Raw genomic sequence first — 22156 nt, forward strand, 5'->3', positions numbered from 1 at the left:
CCGCTGCCGTTGTCGTACAGCCCCACATCCCCCCATAACCCCCCCCATAACCCCCCATATTCCCCCCATATCCCCCCCTATAACCCCACATCACCCCGTATCCCCCCCTATAACCCCATAACCCCCCATAACCCCTCCTATAACCCCATAACCCCCCCCCATAACCCCATAACTGCCCCCCAGATGTGTCGGTGCCGCTGCCGTTGTCGTACAGCCCCACATCACCCCATAACCCCCCCCATAACCCCCCACTTCACCCCATATCCCCCCCTATAACCCCACATCACCCCATAACCCCCCCCCCTATAACCCCATAACCCCCCATATCCCCCCCTATAACCCCCCCTTTAACCCCATATCCCCCCCCATAACCCCATTTCTGCCCCCCAGATGTGTCGGTGCCGCTGCCTTTGTCGTACAGCCCCACATCACCCCATAACCCCCCCATAACCCCCCATATCCCCCCCTATAACCCCACATCCCCCCATAACCCCCCCCATAACCCCCCCATATCCCCCCCTATAACCCCCCTATAACCCCACATCGCCCCATAACCGCCCCATAACCCCATTTCCGCCCCCCAGATGTGTCGGTGCCGCTGCCTTTGTTGTACAGCCCCACATCACCCCATAACCCCCCCTATAACCTCCCATAACCCTCCATAACCCCCCATAACCCCCCATATTTCCCTCCTATAACCCCACATCACCCCATAACCCCCCTATAACCCCACATCGCCCCATAACCGCCCCATAACCCCATTTCTGCCCCCCAGATGTGTCGGTGCCGCTGCCGCAGTCGTACAGCCCCACATCACCCCATAACCCCCCCTATAACCTCCCATAACCCTCCATAACTCCCCATAACCCCCCATATTCCCCTCCTATAACCCCACATCACCCCATAACCGCCCCATAACCGCCCCATAACCCCATTTCTGCCCCCCAGATGTGTCGGTGCCGCTGCCACAGTCGTACAGCCCGCGCTACGTGGAGGCCGCGTGGTACAGCTGGTGGGAGAAGGAGGGCTTCTTCAAGCCGGAGTACGGGGTGAGCCCCACTGCGACCCACAGCGACCCATAGCGACCCACAGCTGCCCCATAGAGCCCCACTGCGACCCACAGCTGCCCTATAGCGACCCATAGGGACCCATAGCTGCCCCCTAGAGCCCCATAGGGACCCACAGCGACCCATAGGGACCCACAGCTGCCCCATTAAGCCCCACTGCGACCCACTGCGACCCATAGCGACCCATAGCGACCCATAGCTGCCCCATAGAGCCCCATCGGGACCCACAGCGACCCATAGGGACCCACAGCTGCCCCATAGAGCCCCATAGCGACCCACAGCTGCCCCATAGCGACCCACAGCTGCCCCATAGAGCCCCACAGCGACCCGTAGGGACCCACAGCGACCCATAGAGCCCCACAGCGACCCATAGAGACCCAGAGCTGCCCCATAGAGCCCCACAGCAACCCATAGAGACCCATAGGGACCCATAGCAACCCATAGAGACCCATAGCTGCTCCCTAGAGCCCCATAGGGACCCACAGCGACCCATAGGGACCCAGAGCTGCCCCATAGAGCCCCACAACGACCCATAGGGACCCGTAGAGACCCATAGCTGCCCCATAGAGCCCCACAGCGACCCATAGAGACCCATAGGGACCCATAGAGACCCACAGAGCTCCACGGCAATCCATAGAGACCCAGAGCTGCCCCATAGAGCCTCACAGCGACCCATAGAGCCCCACAGCTGCCCCATAGAGACCCACAAGGACCCACAGCAACACAGAGCTGCCCCACAGCGACCCATAGAGCCCCATAGTGACCCATAGCTGCCCCACAGCGACCCATACAGACCCATAGAGACCCATAGCTGCCCCACAGCGACCCATAGAGACTCATAGCTGCCCCACAGCTGCCCCATAGGGCCCCACAGCTGCCCCATAGAGCCCCACAGCAATCCATAGGGACCCACAGCTGCCCCATAGAGCCCCACAGCGAACCATAGAGCCCCACAGCGATCCATAGGGACCCATAGAGCCCCACAGCAACCCATAGAGACCCATAGTTGCCCCATAGAGCCCCACAGCAACCCATAGCAACCCATACCTGCCCCATAGAGCCCCACAGCGACCCTTAGAGACCCATAGGGACCCATAACTGCCCCACAGAGCTCCACGGCAACCCATAGAGACCCAGAGCTGCCCCACAGTGACCCATAGAGCCCCACAGTGACCCATAGAGCCCCATAGAGCCCCACAGCAACCCATAGAGACCCATAGCTGCCCCATAGAGCCCCACAGCAACCCATAGCAACCCATACCTGCCCTATAGAGCCCCACAGCGACCCATAGAGACCCATAGGGACCCATAGCTGCCCCACAGAGCCCCACAGCGACCCATAGAGCCCCACAGCTGCCCCATAGACCCCCACAGCGACCCACAGCGACCTATAGCGACCTACAGTGACCCGTAGCGATCCATAGAGCCCCATAGCGACCCAGAGTGACCCATAGGGACCCATAGCAACGCATAGCTGCCCCATAGCTGGCCCATAGAGACCCATAGCTGCCCCACAGCGACCCATAGCGACCCACAGCGACCCACAGCGACCCCTAGCTGCCCCACAGCTGCCCCACAGCGACCCACAGCGACCCATAGAGACCCATAGAGAGCCACAGCAACCCGTAGTGACCCATAGAGCCCCATAGCAACTCAGAACTGCCCCATAGCTGCCCCACAGCGACCCACAGTGACCCATAGCGACCTATAGCAACCCATAGTGACCCAGAGTGACCCATAGGGACCCATAGCAACCCATAGCTGCCCCATAGCTGGCCCATAGAGACCCACAGCTGCCCCACAGCGACCCATAGAGACCCACAGCTGCCCCACAGAGACCCACAGCGACCCCTAGCTGCCCCACAGCTGCCCCACAGCGACCCACAGCGACCCACAGCGACCCATAGAGACCCATAGAGAGCCACAGCAACCCATAGTGACCCATAGAGCCCCATAGCAACTCAGAACTGCCCCATAGCTGCCCCACAGCGACCCACAGCGACCCATAGCGACCTATAGCAACCCATAGAGACCCATAGCTGCCCCATAGCAACCCATAGAGCCCCACAGCGACCCATAGAGACCCACAGAGAGCCACAGCAACCCATAGAGACCCATAGAGCCCCACAGCGACCCATAGAGACCCAGAGCTGCCCCATAGCGACCCATAGAGCCCCACAGTGACCCATAGCGACCAATAGAGACCCACAGCAACCCATAGAGACCTATATGTGCCCCACAGCGACCCATAGAGCCCCACAGTGACCCATAGAGACCCAGACCTGCCCCACAGCGACCCATAGAGACCCACAGCTGCCCCATAGAGACCCTTAGGGACCCATAGATGCCCCACAGCAACCCATAGAGACCCATAGAGCCCCGCAGCGACCCACAGCGACCCATAGAGCCCCATAGAGCTCCACAACAACCCATAGCCCACCCCACCACCCCCCATAGCACACCCCACAGCACCCCATAGCGACCCATAGCTGCCCCACAGCGACCCATAGAGACCCATAGAGTCCCACAGTGACCCATAGGGACCCATAGAGCCCCGCAGCGACCTGTAGCGACCCATAGAGCCCCGCAGCGACCCACAGCGACCCATAGAGCCCCACAGTGACCCATAGAGACACACAGCAACCCATAGCAATCCATAGCACCCCATAGCCCACCCCACAGCACCCTATAGCCCACCCCACAGCACTCCCTCTCACCCCACCCCACCCCACAGCACCCCATAGCACCCCATAGCCCACCCCACAGCACCCCCTCTCACCCCACCCCCTCTCACCCCGCCCCTCTTTGCCTTCCCTCCCCCCCCCCCCCCCCCCCCCCCCCCCCCCCCCCCCCCCCCCCCCCCCCCCCCCCCCCCCCCCCCCCTTCTGCCCCACAGCGCAGTGGGATCTCGGAGCCGAACCCCCGGGGGGTGTTCATGATGTGCGTCCCCCCCCCCAACGTCACCGGGACGCTGCACCTCGGCCACGCGCTGACCAGCGCCATCCAGGACACCCTGACCCGCTGGTGAGCTGCCCCATAGCTGCCCCATAGCTGCCCCATAGCTGCCCCATAGCTGCCCCATAGATAGCCCATAGCTGCCCTGTAACAGTCCCATAGCTGCCCCATAACAGCCTCATAGATAGCCTATAGCTGCCCCATAGCTGCCCCATAGAAAGCCCATAGCTGCCCCATAGAAAGCCCATAGCTGCCTCATGGCTGATCCATAGCTGCCCCATAGCTGCCTCATGGCTGCCCCATAGCTGCCCCATAGCTGCCCCATGGCTGCCCCATGGCTGCCCCATAGCTGCCCCATAATAGTCCCATACATAGCCCATAGCTGCCCCATAACAGTCCCATACGTAGCCCATAGCTGCCCCATAACAGCCTCATAGGTAGCCCGTAGCTGCCCCGTAGCAGTCCCATAGCTGCCCCATAGATAGCCCATAGCTGCCCCGTAACAGTCCCATAGCTGCCCCATAGATAGCCCATAGCTGCCCCGTAACAGTCCCATAGCTGCCCCATAGATAGCCCATGGCTGCCCCGTAACAGTCCCATAGCTGCCCCATAGATAGCCCATGGCTGCCCCATGGCTGCCCCGTAACAGTCCCGTAGCTGCCCCATAACAGCCTCATAGATAGCCTATAGCTGCCCCGTAGCTGCCCCATAGAAAGCCCATAGCTGCCCCATAGAAAGCCCATAGCTGCCCCATAGAAAGCCCATAGCTGCCCCATAGATAGCCCATGGCTGCCCCATGGCTGCCCCATGGCTGCCCCATAACAATCCCATACGTAGCCCATAGCTGCCGCATAACAGTCCCATACATAGCCCATAGCTGCCCCATAGCTGCCCCATAACAGCCTCATAGGTAGCCCATAGCTGCCCCATAGATAGCCCATGGCTGCCCCGTAACAGTCCCATAGCTGCCCCATAGATAGCCCATAGCTGCCCCGTAACAGTCCCATAGCTGCCCCATAGATAGCCCATAGCTGCCCCGTAGCAGTCCCATAGCTGCCCCATAGATAGCCCATAGCTGCCCCGTAACAGTCCCATAGCTGCCCCATAGATAGCCCATGGCTGCCCCATGGCTGCCCCGTAACAGTCCCGTAGCTGCCCCATAACAGCCTCATAGATAGCCTATAGCTGCCCCGTAGCTGCCCCATAGAAAGCCCATAGCTGCCCCATAGATAGCCCATAGCTGCCCCATGGCTGCCCCAGGGCTGCCCCATAGCTGCCCCATACATAGCCCATAGCTGCCCCATAACAGTCCCATACATAGTCCATAGCTGCCCCATAGCTGCCCCATAACAGCCTCATAGGTAGCCCATAGCTGCCCCATAGATAGCCCATAGCTGCCCCGTAGCAGTCCCATAGCTGCCCCATAGATAGCCCATGGCTGCCCCATGGCTGCCCCGTAACAGTCCCATAGTTGCCCCCTAACAGCCTCATAGATAGCCTATAGCTGCCCCATAGCTGCCCCATAGAAAGCCCATAGCTGCCCATGGCTGATCCATAACAGCTCCATTGCTGCCCCATAGCTGCCCCATGGCTGCCCCATAGCTGCCCCGTAACAGTCCCATGGCTGCCCCATGGCTGCCCCATGGCTGCCCCATAACAGTCCCATACATAACCCATAGCTGCCCCATAGCTGCCCCATAACAGCCTCATAGGTAGCCCATAGCTGCCCCATAGCTGCCCCATAACAGCCTCATAGGTAGCCCATAGCTGCCCCATAGATAGCCCATAGCTGCCCCGTAACAGTCCCATAGCTGCCCCATAGATAGCCCATAGCTGCCCCGTAACAGTCCCATAGCTGCCCCATAGATAGCCCATGGCTGCCCCGTAACAGTCCCATAGCTGCCCCATAGATAGCCCATAGCTGCCCCGTAACAGTCCCATAGCTGCCCCATAGATAGCCCATGGCTGCCCCATGGCTGCCCCGTAACAGTCCCGTAGCTGCCCCATAACAGCCTCATAGATAGCCTATAGCTGCCCCGTAGCTGCCCCATAGAAAGCCCATAGCTGCCCCATAGATAGCCCATAGCTGCCCCATGGCTGCCCCATGGCTGCCCCATAGCTGCCCCATACATAGCCCATAGCTGCCCCATAACAGTCCCATACATAGTCCATAGCTGCCCCATAGCTGCCCCATAACAGCCTCATAGGTAGCCCATAGCTGCCCCATAGATAGCCCATAGCTGCCCCGTAGCAGTCCCATAGCTGCCCCATAGATAGCCCATAGCTGCCCCGTAACAGTCCCATAGCTGCCCCATAGATAGCCCATGGCTGCCCCATGGCTGCCCCGTAACAGTCCCGTAGCTGCCCCATAACAGCCTCATAGATAGCCTATAGCTGCCCCGTAGCTGCCCCATAGAAAGCCCATAGCTGCCCCATAGATAGCCCATAGCTGCCCCATGGCTGCCCCATGGCTGCCCCATAGCTGCCCCATACATAGCCCATAGCTGCCCTGTAACAGTCCCATACATAGTCCATAGCTGCCCCATAGCTGCCCCATAACAGCCTCATAGGTAGCCCATAGCTGCCCCATAGATAGCCCATAGCTGCCCCGTAGCAGTCCCATAGCTGCCCCATAGATAGCCCATGGCTGCCCCATGGCTGCCCCGTAACAGTCCCATAGTTGCCCCCTAACAGCCTCATAGATAGCCTATAGCTGCCCCATAGCTGCCCCATAGAAAGCCCATAGCTGCCCCATGGCTGATCCATAACAGCTCCATTGCTGCCCCATAGCTGCCCCATGGCTGCCCCATAGCTGCCCCGTAACAGTCCCATGGCTGCCCCATGGCTGCCCCATGGCTGCCCCATAACAGTCCCATACATAACCCATAGCTGCCCCATAGCTGCCCCATAACAGCCTCATAGGTAGCCCATAGCTGCCCCATAGCTGCCCCATAACAGCCTCATAGGTAGCCCATAGCTGCCCCATAGATAGCCCATAGCTGCCCCGTAACAGTCCCATAGCTGCCCCATAGATAGCCCATAGCTGCCCCGTAACAGTCCCATAGCTGCCCCATAGATAGCCCATGGCTGCCCCGTAACAGTCCCATAGCTGCCCCATAGATAGCCCATAGCTGCCCCGTAGCAGTCCCATAGCTGCCCCATAGATAGCCCATAGCTGCCCCGTAACAGTCCCATAGCTGCCCCATAGATAGCCCATGGCTGCCCCATGGCTGCCCCGTAACAGTCCCATAGCTGCCCCATAAGAGCCTCATAGATAGCCTATAGCTGCCCCATAGCTGCCCCATAGAAAGCCCATAGCTGCCCCATAGAAAGCCCATAGCTGCCCCATAGAAAGCCCATGGCTGCCCCATGGCTGCCCCATAGCTGCCCCATAACAGTCCCATACGTAGCCCATAGCTGCCCCATAACAGTCCCATACATAGCCCATAGCTGCCCCATAACAGTCCCATACATAGCCCATAGCTGCCCCATAGCTGCCCCATAACAGCCTCATAGGTAGCCCATAGCTGCCCCATAGCTAGCCCATAGCTGCCCTGTAACAGTCCCATAGCTGCCCCATAGATAGCCCATAGCTGCCCTGTAACAGTCCCATAGCTGCCCCATAACAGACTCATAGATAGCCTATAGCTGCCCCATAGCTGCCCCATAGAAAGCCCATAGCTGCCCCATAGAAAGCCCATAGCTGCCCCATAGATAGCCCATAGGTGCCCCGTGGCTGATCCATAACAGCTCCATTGCTGCCCCATAGCTGCCCCATAACAGTCCTATAGCTGCCCCATAGCTGCCCCATAACAGCCCCATAGATAGCCCATAGGTGCCCCGTGGCTGCCCCATAGCTGCCCCATAGATAGCCCATAGCTGCCCCGTGGCTGATCCATAACAGCTCCATTGCTGCCCCATAGCTGCCCCATAACAGTCCTATAGATAGCCCATAGCTGCCCCATAGATAGCCCATAGGTGCCCCATAGATAGCCCATAGCTGCCCCATGGCTGATCCATAACAGCTCCATAGCTGCCCCGTAGTTGCGCCGTAGCTGCCCCATAGCTGCCTGCAGGTAGCACATAGCAGCCCCATGGCTGCCCCATGGCTGCCCCATAGATAGCCCATAGCTGCCCCATGGCTGCCCCATAGCGGTCCCATAACAGCCCCATAACAGCCCCATAGATAGCCCATAGCTGCCCCATAGCTGCCCCATAGATAGCCCATAGCTGCCCCGTGGCTGATCCATAACAGCTCCATTGCTGCCCCATAGCTGCCCCATAACAGTCCTATAGATAGCCCATAGCTGCCCCATAGATAGCCCATAGGTGCCCCATAGATAGCCCATAGCTGCCCCATGGCTGATCCATAACAGCTCCATAGCTGCCCCGTAGCTGCGCCGTAGCTGCCCCATAGCTGCCTGCAGGTAGCACATAGCAGCCCCATGGCTGCCCCATGGCTGCCCCATAGATAGCCCATAGCTGCCCCATGGCTGCCCCATAGCGGTCCCATAACAGCCCCATAACAGCCCCATAGATAGCCCATAGCTGCCCCATAGCTGCCCCATAGATAGCCCATGGCTGCCTCATGGCTGCCCCATAGCTGCCCCATAGCTGCCCCATAGCTGCCCCATAACAGCCCCATAACAGCCCCATGGCTGCCCCATGGCTGCCCCATGGATAGCCCATAGCTGCCGCATGGCTGCCCCATAGCGGCCCCATAACAGCCCCATAGCTGCCCTGTAGGTAGCACATAGCAGCCCCACGGCTGCCCCACGGCTGCCCCACGGCTGCCCCATAGCTGCCCCATAGCTGCCCCATGGCTCCCCCACATCCCGCCCCACATCCCACCCCACAGGAACCTGATGTGCGTGTAGACGATGCTGTGGAACATGGACTGTGCCCCATAACCACCCCGTAGCGCCCCATAACCACCCCGTAGCGCCCCATAACCACCCCATAGCTCTCATTAACCGCCCCATAGTGCCCCATAACCGCCCCATGGCGCCCCATAACCGCCCCGTAGCGCCCCATAACCATCCTATAGTGCCCCATAACCGCCCCATGGCGCCCCATAACCACCCCGTAGCGCCCCGTAACCACCCCATCATGCCCTATAACCACCCCATAGTGCCTCCTAAGCACCGTATAGTGCCCCATAACCACCCCGTAGCACCCCATAACCATCCTATAGTGCCCCATAACCATCCTATAGTGCCCCATAACCGCTCTATAGTGCCCTATAGCCACCCCATAGTGACCCCATAGTGCCCCATAACCACCCCCGTGACCCCAATCTCCTTTCCAGGCAGCGGATATGCGGGCAGACGACGCTGTGGAACGTCTCAGTGCCCCATAGTGCCCCATAACCACCCCATAGTGCCCCATAGCACCCCATAGTGACCCCATAGTGCCCCATAACCACCCCCCGTGACCCCCATTTCCTTTCCAGGCACCGGATGTGCGGGCAGACGACGCTGTGGAACCCAGGCTGTGCCCCATAGCCGCCCCATAGTGCCCCATAACCACCCCATAGTGCCCCATAACCACCCCCCATGACCCCCATCTTCTTTCCAGGCACCGGATGTGCGGGCAGACGACGCTGTGGAACACCTCAGTGCCCCATAACCCCCCCATAGTGCCCCATAACCACCCCATAGTGACCCCATAGTGCCCCATAACCAACCCCATAACCCCCCCTGACCCCCATCTCCTTTCCAGGCACCGGATGTGCGGGCAGACGACGCTGTGGGACGTCTCAGTGCCCCATAACTCCCCCATAGCCACCCCATACCCACCCCATAAGACCCCCCATGACCCCCCCTGACCCCCATGTCCTTCGTGTCCCCCCACAGGCACCGGATGTGCGGGCAGACGACGCTGTGGAACGGCTCAGTGCCCCATAACCCCCCCATAACCCCCCCATATTGCCCCATAGCACCCCATAGTGCCCCATAACCACCCCCCCTGACCCCCACGTCCTTCGTGTCCCCCCACAGGCACCGGATGTGCGGGCAGACGACGCTGTGGAACGCCTCAGTGCCCCATAACCCCCCCATAACCCCCCCATAGTGCCCCATAACCAACCCCATGACCCCCCCTGACCCCCATGTCCTTCGTGTCCCCCCACAGGCACCGGATGTGTGGGCAGACGACGCTGTGGAACGCCTCAGTGCCCCATAACCCCCCCAGAGCACCCCATAGCCACCCCATAGCACCCCCCATGACCCCCCCTGACCCCCATGTCCTTCGTGTCCCCCCACAGGCACCGGATGTGCGGGCCGACGACGCTGTGGAACGCCTCAGTGCCCCATAACCCCCCCATAGCCACCCCATAGTACCCCATAGCCACCCCATAGGACCCCCCCTGACCCCCCCTGACCCCCAAGTCCTTCGTGTCCCCCCACAGGCACCGGATGTGCGGGCAGACGACGCTGTGGAACACCTCAGTGCCCCATAACCCCCCCATAGCCACCCCATAGTGCCCCATACCCACCCCCCCTGACCCCCCATGACCCCCCCTGACCCCCACGTCCTTCGTGTCCCCCCACAGGCACCGGATGTGCGGGCAGACGACGCTGTGGAACCCGGGCTGTGACCCATAACCCCCCCATAACCCCCACATAGTGCCCCATAGCCACCCCATAGTGACCCCATAGTGCCCCATAACCAACCCCATGACCCCCCCTGACCCCCACGTCCTTCGTGTCCCCCCACAGGCACCGGATGTGCGGGCAGACGACGCTGTGGAACGGCTCAGTGCCCCATAACCCCCCCATAACCCCCCCATATTGCCCCATAGCACCCCATAGTGCCCCATAACCACCCCCCCTGACCCCCACGTCCTTCGTGTCCCCCCACAGGCACCGGATGTGCGGGCAGACGACGCTGTGGAACGCCTCAGTGCCCCATAACCCCCCCATAACCCCCCCATAGTGCCCCATAACCAACCCCATGACCCCCATGTCCTTCGTGTCCCCCCACAGGCACCGGATGTGCGGGCAGATGACGCTGTGGGACGCCTCAGTGCCCCATAACCACCCCATAGTCACCCCATAGTGCCCCATAGCACCCCATAGTGACCCCATAGCACCCCCCATGACCCCCCCTGACCCCCATGTCCTTCGTGTCCCCCCACAGGCACCGGATGTGCGGGCAGACGACGCTGTGGAACCCGGGCTGTGACCACGCCGGGATCGCCACGCAGGTGGTGGTGGAGAGGAAACTGCAGCGCGAGAGAGGGGTGGGGCGGCTGCAGCTGGGAAGGGAGCGCTTCCTGCACGAGGTCTGGACGTGGAAGGAGGAGTGAGTGAAGGGGGACCCCATAGGGACCCCATAGGGACCCCATAGGGACACATAGGGACCCCACAGAGCGCTTCCTGCACGAGGTCTGGACATGGAAGGAGGAGTGATTGCGTGGGGACCCCATAGGGATACATAGGGACACATAGGGATACATAGGGACACATAGGGACACATAGGGACACATAGGGACACATGGAGACCCCATAGGGACCCCATAGGGACCCCATAGGGACACATAGGGACACATAGGGACACATAGGGACACATAGGGACCCCACAGAGCGCTTCCTGCACGAGGTCTGGACGTGGAAGGAGGAGTGAGTGAAGGGGGACCCCATAGGGACCCCATAGGGACACATAGGGACCCCACAGAGCGCTTCCTGCAGGAGGTCTGGACATGGAAGGAGGAGTGAGTGAAGGGGGACCCCATGGGGACCCCATAGGGACCCCATAGGGACACATAGGGATACATAGGGACACATAGGGACCCCATAGGGACACATAGGGACACATAGGGACCCCACAGAGCGCTTCCTGCAGGAGGTCTGGACATGGAAGGAGGAGTGAGTGCGTGGGGACCCCATAGAGACCCCATAGGGACACATAGGGACCCCACAGAGCGCTTCCTGCACGAGGTCTGGACATGGAAGGAGGAGTGAGTGAAGGGGGACCCCATAGAGACCCCATTGAGACCCCATAGGGACACATAGGGACCCCACAGAGCGCTTCCTGCAGGAGGTCTGGAGATGGAAGGAGGAGTGAGTGAATGGGGACCCCATTGAGACCCCATTGAGACCCCATAGGGACACATAGGGACACATAGAGACCCCATAGGGACACATAGGGACACATAGGGACCCCATAGGGACACATAGGGACACATAGGGACCCCACAGAGCGCTTCCTGCACGAGGTCTGGAGATGGAAGGAGGAGTGAGTGGGTGGGGACCCCATTGAGACCCCATAGGGACCCCATAGGGACACATAGGGACCCCATAGGGACACATAGGGACACATAGGGACACATAGGGACCCCACAGAGCGCTTCCTGCACGAGGTCTGGACATGGAAGGAGGAGTGAGTGAAGGGGGACCCCATAGGGACACATAGGGACACATAGGGACACATAGAGACCCCATAGGGACCCCATAGGGACACATAGGGACACATAGGGACACATAGAGACCCCATAGGGACACATACATAGGGACACATAGGGACACATAGGGACCCCGCAGAGCGCTTCCTGCAGGAGGTCTGGACATGGAAGGAGGAGTGAGTGCATGGGGACCCCATAGGGACCCCATTGAGACCCCATAGGGACACATAGGGACCCCACAGAGCGCTTCCTGCACGAGGTCTGGACATGGAAGGAGGAGTGAGTGAATGGGGACCCCATAGGGACACATAGGGACACATTGGGACACATAGGGACCCCATAGGGACACATAGGGACACATAGGGACCCCATAGGGACACATAGGGACCCCACAGAGCGCTTCCTGCACGAGGTCTGGACATGGAAGGAGGAGTGAGTGAAGGGGGACCCCATTGAGACCCCATAGGGACACATAGGGACCCCATAGGGACACATAGGGACCCCATAGGGACACATAGGGACCCCACAGAGCGCTTCCTGCAGGAGGTCTGGAGATGGAAGGAGGAGTGAGTGAAGGGGGACCCCATAGGGACCCCATTGAGACCCCATAGGGACCCCATAGGGACACATAGGGACACATAGGGACCCCATAGGGACCCCATAGGGACACATAGGGACCCCACAGAGCGCTTCCTGCAGGAGGTCTGGAGATGGAAGGAGGAGTGAGTGAATGGGGACCCCATAGGGACACATAGGGACACATAGGGACCCCATAGGGACACATAGGGACCCCATAGGGACACATAGGGACCCCACAGAGCGCTTCCTGCACGAGGTCTGGACATGGAAGGAGGAGTGAGTGAAGGGGGACCCCATTGAGACCCCATTGAGACCCCATAGGGACCCCATAGGGACCCCATAGGGACACATAGGGACACATAGAGACCCCATAGGGACACATAGAGACACATAGGGACACATAGGGACCCCACAGAGCGCTTCCTCCAGGAGGTCTGGAGATGGAAGGAGGTGTGAGTGAATGGGGACCCCATTGAGACCCCATAGGGACCCCATAGGGACACATAGGGACCCCATAGGGACACATAGGGACCCCACAGAGCGCTTCCTGCAGGAGGTCTGGACATGGAAGGAGGAGTGAGTGCGTGGGGACCCCATAGGGACACATAGGGACCCCATAGGGACACATAGGGACACTTGGAGACCCCATAGGGACACATAGGGACACATAGGGACCCCACAGAGCGCTTCCTGCAGGAGGTCTGGAGATGGAAGGAGGAGTGAGTGAATGGGGACCCCATTGAGACCCCATAGGGACACATAGGGACCCCACAGAGCGCTTCCTGCAGGAGGTCTGGACATGGAAGGAGGAGTGAGTGAAGGGGGACCCCATTGAGACCCCATAGGGACACATAGGGACACATAGGGACCCCATAGGGACACATAGGGACACATAGGGACACATAGAGACACATAGGGACACATAGGGACACATAGGGACCCCACAGAGCGCTTCCTGCAGGAGGTCTGGAGATGGAAGGAGGTGTGAGTGAATGGGGACCCCATTGAGACCCCATTGAGACCCCATTGAGACCCCATAGGGACCCCATAGGGACACATAGGGACACATAGAGACCCCATAGGGACACATAGGGACACATAGGGACCCCATAGGGACACATAGAGACCCCATAGGGACCCCATAGGGACACATAGAGACCCCATAGAGACCCCATAGGGACACATAGGGACCACACAGAGATCCCATAGGGACACACAGAGACCCCATAGGGACACATAGGGACACATAGAGACCCCATAGGGACACATAGGGACACATAGGGACCCCATAGGGACACATAGGGACCCCACAGAGCGCTTCCTGCAGGAGGTCTGGAGATGGAAGGAGGAGTGAGTGCGTGGGGACCCCATAGGGACACATAGGGACCCCATAGGGACCCATAGGGACACATAGGGACACATAGAGACCCCATAGGGACACACAGGGACACACAGGGACCCCACAGAGCGCTTCCTGCAGGAGGTCTGGAGATGGAAGGAGGAGTGAGTGAATGGGGACCCCATTGAGACCCCATTGAGACCCCATTGAGACCCCATAGGGACCCCATAGGGACACATAGGGACACATAGAGACCCCATAGGGACACATAGGGACACATAGGGACCCCACAGAGCGCTTCCTGCAGGAGGTCTGGAGATGGAAGGAGGAGTGAGTGGGTGGGGACCCCATAGAGACCCCATAGAGACCCCATAGGGACACATAGGGACACATAGGGACCCCATAGGGACACATCGGGACCCCAGAGGGACACATAGAGACCCCATTGGGACACATAGGGACACATCGGGACCCCATAGGGGCAGATAGGGAGACATAGAGTCCCCATAGGGACACATAGGGACACATAGAGGCACATAGAGACCCCATAGGGTCACACAGGGACACATAGGGACACATAGGAGCACGTAGAGACCCCATAGGGACACATAGGGACCCCATAGGGACCCCATAGATGCCCTATAGTGCCCCACAGACACCCCATAGTGCTTTACAGATACCTATAGTGCTCCATAGGCACCCTAGAGTGCCCTACAGTGCCCCATAGACACCCCATAGTGCTCTGTAGACACCTACAGTGCCCCATAGACACCCTATAGTGCCCCCACAGTGCCCCATAGACACCCCGTAGTGCTCTGTAGACGCCTATGGTGCCCCATAGGCACCCTACAGTGCCCTACAGCGCCGTGCAGACACACCATAGCACTCTATAGAAACCCCATAATGCCCCACAGACGCACAGAGCGCCCCATAGGTGCCCCCCAGCAGCTCTCCCAGCTGCCCCACATCTCCCCACAGGAAGGGAGACCGCATCTACCAGCAGCTGCGCCGCCTGGGGGCCTCCATGGACTGGGACCGAGCCTGCTTCACCATGGACCCGGTATGTGGGGTGCTATGGGGCGGCTATGGGGCAGCTATGGGGCTGTATGGGGCAGCTATTGGGTTCTATGGGCCTGTATGGGGTGCTCTGGGGCGGCTATGGGGCTGTATGGGGCAGCTATGGGGCCTCCATGGACTGGGACCGAGCCTGCTTCACCATGGACCCGGTATGTGGGGTGCTATGGGGCGGCTATGGGGCAGCTATGGGGCTGTATGGGGCAGCTATTGGGTTCTATGGGCTTGTATGGGGTGCTCTGGGGCAGCTATGGGGCTGTATGGGGCGGCTATGGGGCCTCCATGGACTGGGACCGAGCCTGCTTCACCATGGACCCGGTATGTGGGGTGCTATGGGGTGGCTATGGGGCAGCTATGGGGCTGTATGGGGCAGCTATTGGGTTCTATGGGCCTGTATGGGGTGCTCTGGGGCGGCTATGGGGCTGTATGGGGCAGCTATGGGGCCTCCATGGACTGGGACCGAGCCTGCTTCACCATGGACCCGGTATGTGGGGTGCTATGGGGCGGCTATGGGGCAGCTATGGGGCTGTATGGGGCAGCTATTGGGTTCTATGGGCCTGTATGGGGTGCTCTGGGGCAGCTATGGGGCTGTATGGGCAGCTATGGGGCCTCCATGGGCTGGGACTGCTCCTGCTTCACCATGGACCCGGTATGTGGGGTGCTGTGGGGTGCTATGGGGTGGCTATGGGGCAGCTATGGGGCCTCCGTGGGCTGGGACCGAGCCTGCTTCACCATGGACCCGGTATGTGGGGCGCTATGGGGCAGCTATGGGGGGCTATGGGGCTGTATGGGGCAGCTATTGGGTTCTATGGGCTTGTATGGGGTGCTCTGGGGCAGCTATGGGGCTGTATGGGGCGGCTATGGGGCCTCCATGGACTGGGACCGAGCCTGCTTCACCATGGACCCGGTATGTGGGGTGCTATGGGGCAGCTATGGGGCTGTATGGGGCAGCTATTGGGTTCTATGGGCCTGTATGGGGTGCTCTGGGGCAGCTATGGGGCTGTATGGGCAGCTATGGGGCCTCCATGGGCTGGGACTGCTCCTGCTTCACCATAGACCCGGTATATGGGGTGCTATGGGGCAGCTATGGGGTGCTATGGGGTGCTCTGGGGGTGCTATTGGGTGGCTTTGGGGTGCTATGGGGCTGTATGGGGCAGCTATGGGGCCTCCATGGACTAGGACCGAGCCTGCTTCACCATGGACCCGGTATGTGGGGTGCTATGGGGCTGTATGGGGCAGCTATTGGGTTCTATGGGCCTGTATGGGGTGCTCTGGGGCAGCTATGGGGCTGTATGGGGCGGCTATGGGGCCTCCATGGACTGGGACCGAGCCTGCTTCACCATGGACCCGGTATGTGGGGTGCTATGGGGCGGCTATGGGGCTGTATGGGGCAGCTATTGGGTTCTATGGGCCTGTATGGGGTGCTCTGGGGCAGCTATGGGGCTGTATGGGGCAGCTATGGGGCCTCCATGGACTGGGACAGAGCCTGCTTCACCTTGGACCCGGTATGTGGGGTGCTGTGGGGTGCTATGGGGTGCTGTGGGGTGCTATGTGGCAGCTAGAGGTCCCTATGGGTCGCTATGCTTCTCTGTGGGTCGCTATGGGTCTTTGTGGGTTGTTGTGGGTCCCTGTGGGTCTCTATGGGTCGCTATGTGTCCCCATGGTTTCCTATGTGTCCCTATGGGTCCCTATGGGTCCCTGTGTGTCCCTATGTGTCCCTATGAGTCCCTCCAGGTCTCTGTGTGGGTCCCTATGGGTCCCTGTGTGTCCCCGTGGGTCCCTCTGTGTCCCTGTGGGTCCCTCTGTGTCCCTGTGGGTCCCTATGGGTCCCTTTGTGTCCCTATGGGTCGCTGTGTTCCTATGGGTCACTCAGTGTCCCTGTGGGTCCCTGTCGGTCCCTATGGGTCCTTACAGGTCTCTATAGGTCTATGTGGGTCTCTATGTGTCCCTATGTGTACCCATGGTTCCTTATCTGTCCCCATGGGTCCCTATGTGTCCCTGTGGGTCTCTGTGTGTCCCCATGGGTCCCTATGTGTTCCTATGGGTCCCTATGGGTCTCTGTGTCCCCCTATAGGTCCCTGTGTGTCCCTATTCGTCCTTATTCGTCCCTTTGTGTCCCTATTGGTACCTATGTGTCCCTATGGGTCTCTATGTGTCCCTGTGGGTCCCTGTGGGTCCCTATGGGTCCCTATGGGTCCCTATGGATCCCTATGTGTTCCTATGGGTCTCTATGGGTCTCTGTGTCCCCCTATAGGTCCCTGTGTGTCCCTATTGGTCCCTATGTGTCCGTATGGGTCTCTGTGTGTCCCTATGTGTCCCCATGGTTCCCTATGGGGTCTCTGTGTGTCCCTATGGGGTTTCTGTGTGTCCCTATGGGGTCCCTATGTGCCCCTATGTGCCCCTATGTGTCCCTGTGGGTCTCTGTGTGTCCCTATGGGTCCCTATGTGGGTCCCTATGTGGGTCCCTATGTGTCCCTCTGGGGTCTCTATGTGTCCCTATGGGGTCCCTATGTGTCCCTATGTGTCCCTATGTGTCCCTATGAGTCTCTGTGTCCCCCTATAGGTCCCTGTGTGTCCCTATGGGTCCGTATGTGTCCCTATGTGTACCCATGGTTCCCTATCTGTCCCTGTGGGTCCCTATGTATCCCTATGTGTTCCTATGGGTCCCTGTGGGTCCCTGTGGGTTCCTATGTGTCCCCATGGTTCCCCATGGTTCCCCATGGTTCCCCATGGGTCCCTGTGTGTCCCTATGGGTCCCAATGGGTCCCTATGGGTCTCTGTGTCCCCCTCTATGTCCCTATGCGTCCCTATGGGTCCCTATGTGTTCCAATGGGTCCCTATGGGTCTCTATGTGTTCCTGTGGGTCCCTGTGTGTCCCTGTGGGTCTCTGTGTGTCCCTATGGGTCCCTATGTGTCCCCATGGTTTCCTATGGGTCCCTATGTATTCCTATGGTTCCCTCCAGGTCTCTATGTGGGTCCCTATGGTTCCCTCTGTGTCCCTGTGGGTCCCTATGGGTCCCTACGTGTCCCTATGGGTCCCTATGTGACCCTATGGGTCCCCGTGGGTCCCTATGGGTCAATACGTGTCCGTGTGGCTCTGACCCCCCCCAGAAAATGTGCGTGGCTGTGACGGAGGCGTTCGTTCGGCTCCATGAGATGGGGCTGATCTACCGCAGCACCCGGCTGGTCAACTGGTCCTGCGCACTGCAGTCCGCCATCTCCGACATCGAGGTGAGCTGGGGGGGCGTGGGGGGGGGATATGGGGTGGTTGGGGGGGGATATGGGGGGGTATGGGGTGGTTATGGGGGGGTATGGGGTGGTTAGGGGGGGATATGGGGGGATATGGGGTGGTTGTGGGGGGATATGGGGTGGTTAGGGGGGGTATGGGGTGGTTAGGGGGGGGTATGCGGTGGTTGGGGGGGATATGGGGTGGTTAGGGGGGGATATGGGGTGGTTAGGGGGGGATATGGGGGGATATGGGGGGGTATGGGGTGGTTAGGGGGGGATATGGGGTGGTTAGGGGGGGATATGGGGGGGTATGGGGTGGTTATGGGGGGATATGGGTTCGTTATGGGGGGGTATGGGGTGGTTAGGGGGGGATATGGGGGGATATGGGAGGGTATGGGGTGGTTAGGGGGGGATATGGGGGGATATGGGGGGGTATGGGGTGGTTAGGGGGGGATATGGGGGGATATGGGGTGATTGTGGGGGGATATGGGGTGGTTAGGGGGGGTATGGGGTGGTTAGGGGGGGGTATGCGGTGGTTGGGGGGGATATGGGGTGGTTAGGGGGGGATATGGGGTGGTTAGGGGGGGATATGGGGGGATATGGGGGGGTATGGGGTGGTTAGGGGGGGATATGGGGGGATATGGGGTGGTTGTGGGGGGATATGGGGGGATATGGGGTGGTTGTGGGGGGATATGGGGGGGTATGGGTTTGTTATTGGGGGATATGGGGGGATATGGGGTGGTTGTGGGGGGGTATGGGGGGATATGGGGTGGTTAGGGGGGGATATGGGGTGGTTGTGGGCTGATATGGGGTGGTTGTGGGCTGATATGGGGTGGTTGTGGGGTGATATGGGGTGGTTGTGGGGCGATATGGGGTGGTTAGGGGGGGATATGGGGTGGTTAGGGGGGGATATGGGGGGGTATGGGGTGGTTGTGGGGGGATATGGGGGGATATGGGGTGGTTGTGGGGGGATATGGGGGGGTATGGGGGGGTATGGGTTTGTTATTGGGGGATATGGGGGGATATGGGGTGGTTGTGGGGGGGTATGGGGGGATATGGGGTGGTTAGGGGGGGATATGGGGTGATATGGGGGGGTATGGGGTGGTTAGGGGGGGATATGGGGTGGTTAGGGGGGGATATGGGGGGGTATGGGGTGGTTGTGGGGGGATATGGGGGGATATGGGGTGGTTGTGGGGGGATACGGGGGGGTATGGGGTGGTTGTGGGGGGATATGGGGGGGTATGGGGGGGTATGGGTTTGTTATTGGGGGATATGGGGGGATATGGGGTGGTTGTGGGGGGGTATGGGGGGATATGGGGTGGTTAGGGGGGGATATGGGGTGATATGGGGGGGTATGGGGTGGTTAGGGGCTGATATGGGGTGGTTGTGGGGCGATATGGGGTGGTTGTGGGGCGATATGCGGTGGTTAGGGGGGGATATGCGGTGGTTAGGGGGGGATATGGGGGGATATGGGGTGGTTGTGGGGGGATATGGGGGGATATGGGGTGGTTGTGGGGGGATATGGGGTGATTAGGGGTGGTTGTGGGGGGATATGGGGTGGTTGTGGGGGAATATGGGGTGGTTAGGGGGGGGTATGGGGTGGTTGTGGGGGGGGTATGCAGTGGTTATGGGGGGGTATGCAGTGGTTAGGGGGGGATATAGGGGGATATGGGGTGGTTGGGGGGGATATGGGGTGGTTGTGGGGGAATATGGGGTGGTTGGGGGGTATGGGGGGGCTGTGGGGGGGTATGGGGTGGTTATGGGGGATATGGGGTGGTTATGGGGGGGTATGCGGTGGTTGGGGGGGGATATGGGGTGGTTATGGGGGGGTATGCGGTGGTTAGGGGGGGGATATAGGGGGATATGGGGTGGTTGTCGGGGGATATGGGGTGGTTATGGGTGGTTGTGGGGGGATATGGGGGGATATGGGGTGGTTATGGGGGGATATGGGGGGAAATGGAGTGGGTCCCTATGGGTCGCTGTGTGTCCCTATGTGTCCCTATGGGTCCCTGTGTATCTTTATGGGTCCCTGTGTATCTTTATGGGTCTCTATGTGTCTCTATGGGTCTCTGTGGGTCGCTATGTGTCCCTGTGTGTCCCTATGTGTCCCTATGGGTGGTTGTGGGTCTCTGTGTGTCCCTATGGGTCGCTGTGGGTCTCTGTGTGTCCCTATGGGTCCCTATGTGTCCCTATGGGGCTCTATGTGTCCCTATGGGTCCCTGTGTGTCCCTGTGGGTCCCTACGTGTCCCTATGGGTCTCTGTGGGTCTCTGTGGGGTCTCTGTGTGCCCCTACGTGTCCCTATGGGTCTCTGTGGGGTCTCTATGTGCCCCTTTGGGGTCCCTATGGGGTCCCTATGGGGTCCCTATGGGTCCCTATGGGTCCCTATGTATCTTTATGGGTCCCTATGTGTCCCTATGGGTCCCTATGTGTCCCTGTGGGTCCCTACGTGTCCCTATGGGTCTCTGTGGGTCCCTGTGGTGTCTCTATGTGCCCCTATGTGTCCCTATGGTGTCCCTATGTGTCCCTATGGGTCTCTGTGGGTCTCTGTGAGTCACTGTGTGTCCCTATGTGCCCCTATGTGTCCCTATGGGTCTCCATGTATCCCTATGTGTCCCTATGGGTCCCTGTGTGTCCCTATGTGTTGCTATGGGTCCCTATGTATCCCTATGGTTCTCTGTGTATCCCTATATGTCCCTATGGGGTCCCTATGGGGTCCCTATGGGGTCCCTCTGTGTCCCTATGTGTCCCTGTGGGTCCCTGTGGGGTCCCTATGTGTCCCTATGTGTCCCTATGTGTCCCTCTGTGTCCCTGTGTGTCCCTGTGGGGTCCCTATGTGTCCCTATGTGTCCCTATGTGTCCCTATGGGTCTCTGTGGGTCACTGTGTGTCCCTATGTGTCCCTATGGGGCCCCTATGTGTCCCTATGGTGTCCCTATGTGTCCCTATGGGTCTCTGTGGGTCTCTGTGAGTCACTGTGTGTCCCTATGTGCCCCTATGTGTCCCTATGTGCCCCTATGTGTCCCTATGGGTCTCCATGTATCCCTATGTGTCCCTATGGGTCCCTGTGTGTCCCTATGTGTTGCTATGGGTCCCTATGTATCCCTATGGTTCTCTGTGTATCCCTATATGTCCCTATGGGGTCCCTATGGGGTCCCTCTGTGTCCCTATGTGTCCCTGTGGGTCCCTGTGGGGTCCCTATGTGTCCCTATGTGTCCCTCTGTGTCCCTCTGTGTCCCTGTGTGTCCCTGTGGGGTCCCTATGTGTCCCTATGTGTCCCTATGTGTCCCTATGGGTCTCTGTGGGTCACTGTGTGTCCCTATGTGTCCCTATGGGGTCCCTATGTGTCTCTATGTGTCCCTGTGCGGTCTCTATGTGCCCCTATGTGTCTCTATGGAGTCCCTACGTGTCCCTATGGGTCTCTGTGGGTCCCTGTGGGGTCCCTATGTGTCCCTATGTGTCCCTGTGGGTCCCTTTGGGTCCCTATGGGTCCCTATGTATCTTTATGGGTC

The 22156-nt window shown here is 59.8% G+C and overlaps 1 protein-coding gene across 1 annotated transcript in view; it reads left to right on the top strand.

Annotated features, from left to right (window-relative positions):
- Positions 1-1000: 1000 nt before the first annotated feature.
- Positions 1001-22156, top strand: part of LOC107050659 (valine--tRNA ligase-like) — a gene marked incomplete at its 3' end in the record, with an annotated part of 79785 nt that continues 58629 nt past the window's right edge. Inside the window, exons 1-5 of the mRNA XM_046901513.1 lie at positions 1001-1049; positions 3964-4091; positions 11163-11327; positions 15323-15404; positions 18530-18649. Of these exons, the coding sequence (XP_046757469.1) occupies positions 4003-4091; positions 11163-11327; positions 15323-15404; positions 18530-18649 (456 nt within the window). The remainder of the gene's footprint in view (positions 1050-3963; positions 4092-11162; positions 11328-15322; positions 15405-18529; positions 18650-22156) is intronic.

This window comes from Gallus gallus, chromosome 16 (assembly GCF_016699485.2).
Source record: "Gallus gallus isolate bGalGal1 chromosome 16, bGalGal1.mat.broiler.GRCg7b, whole genome shotgun sequence".
NCBI classification, from domain to species: domain Eukaryota; kingdom Metazoa; phylum Chordata; class Aves; order Galliformes; family Phasianidae; genus Gallus; species Gallus gallus.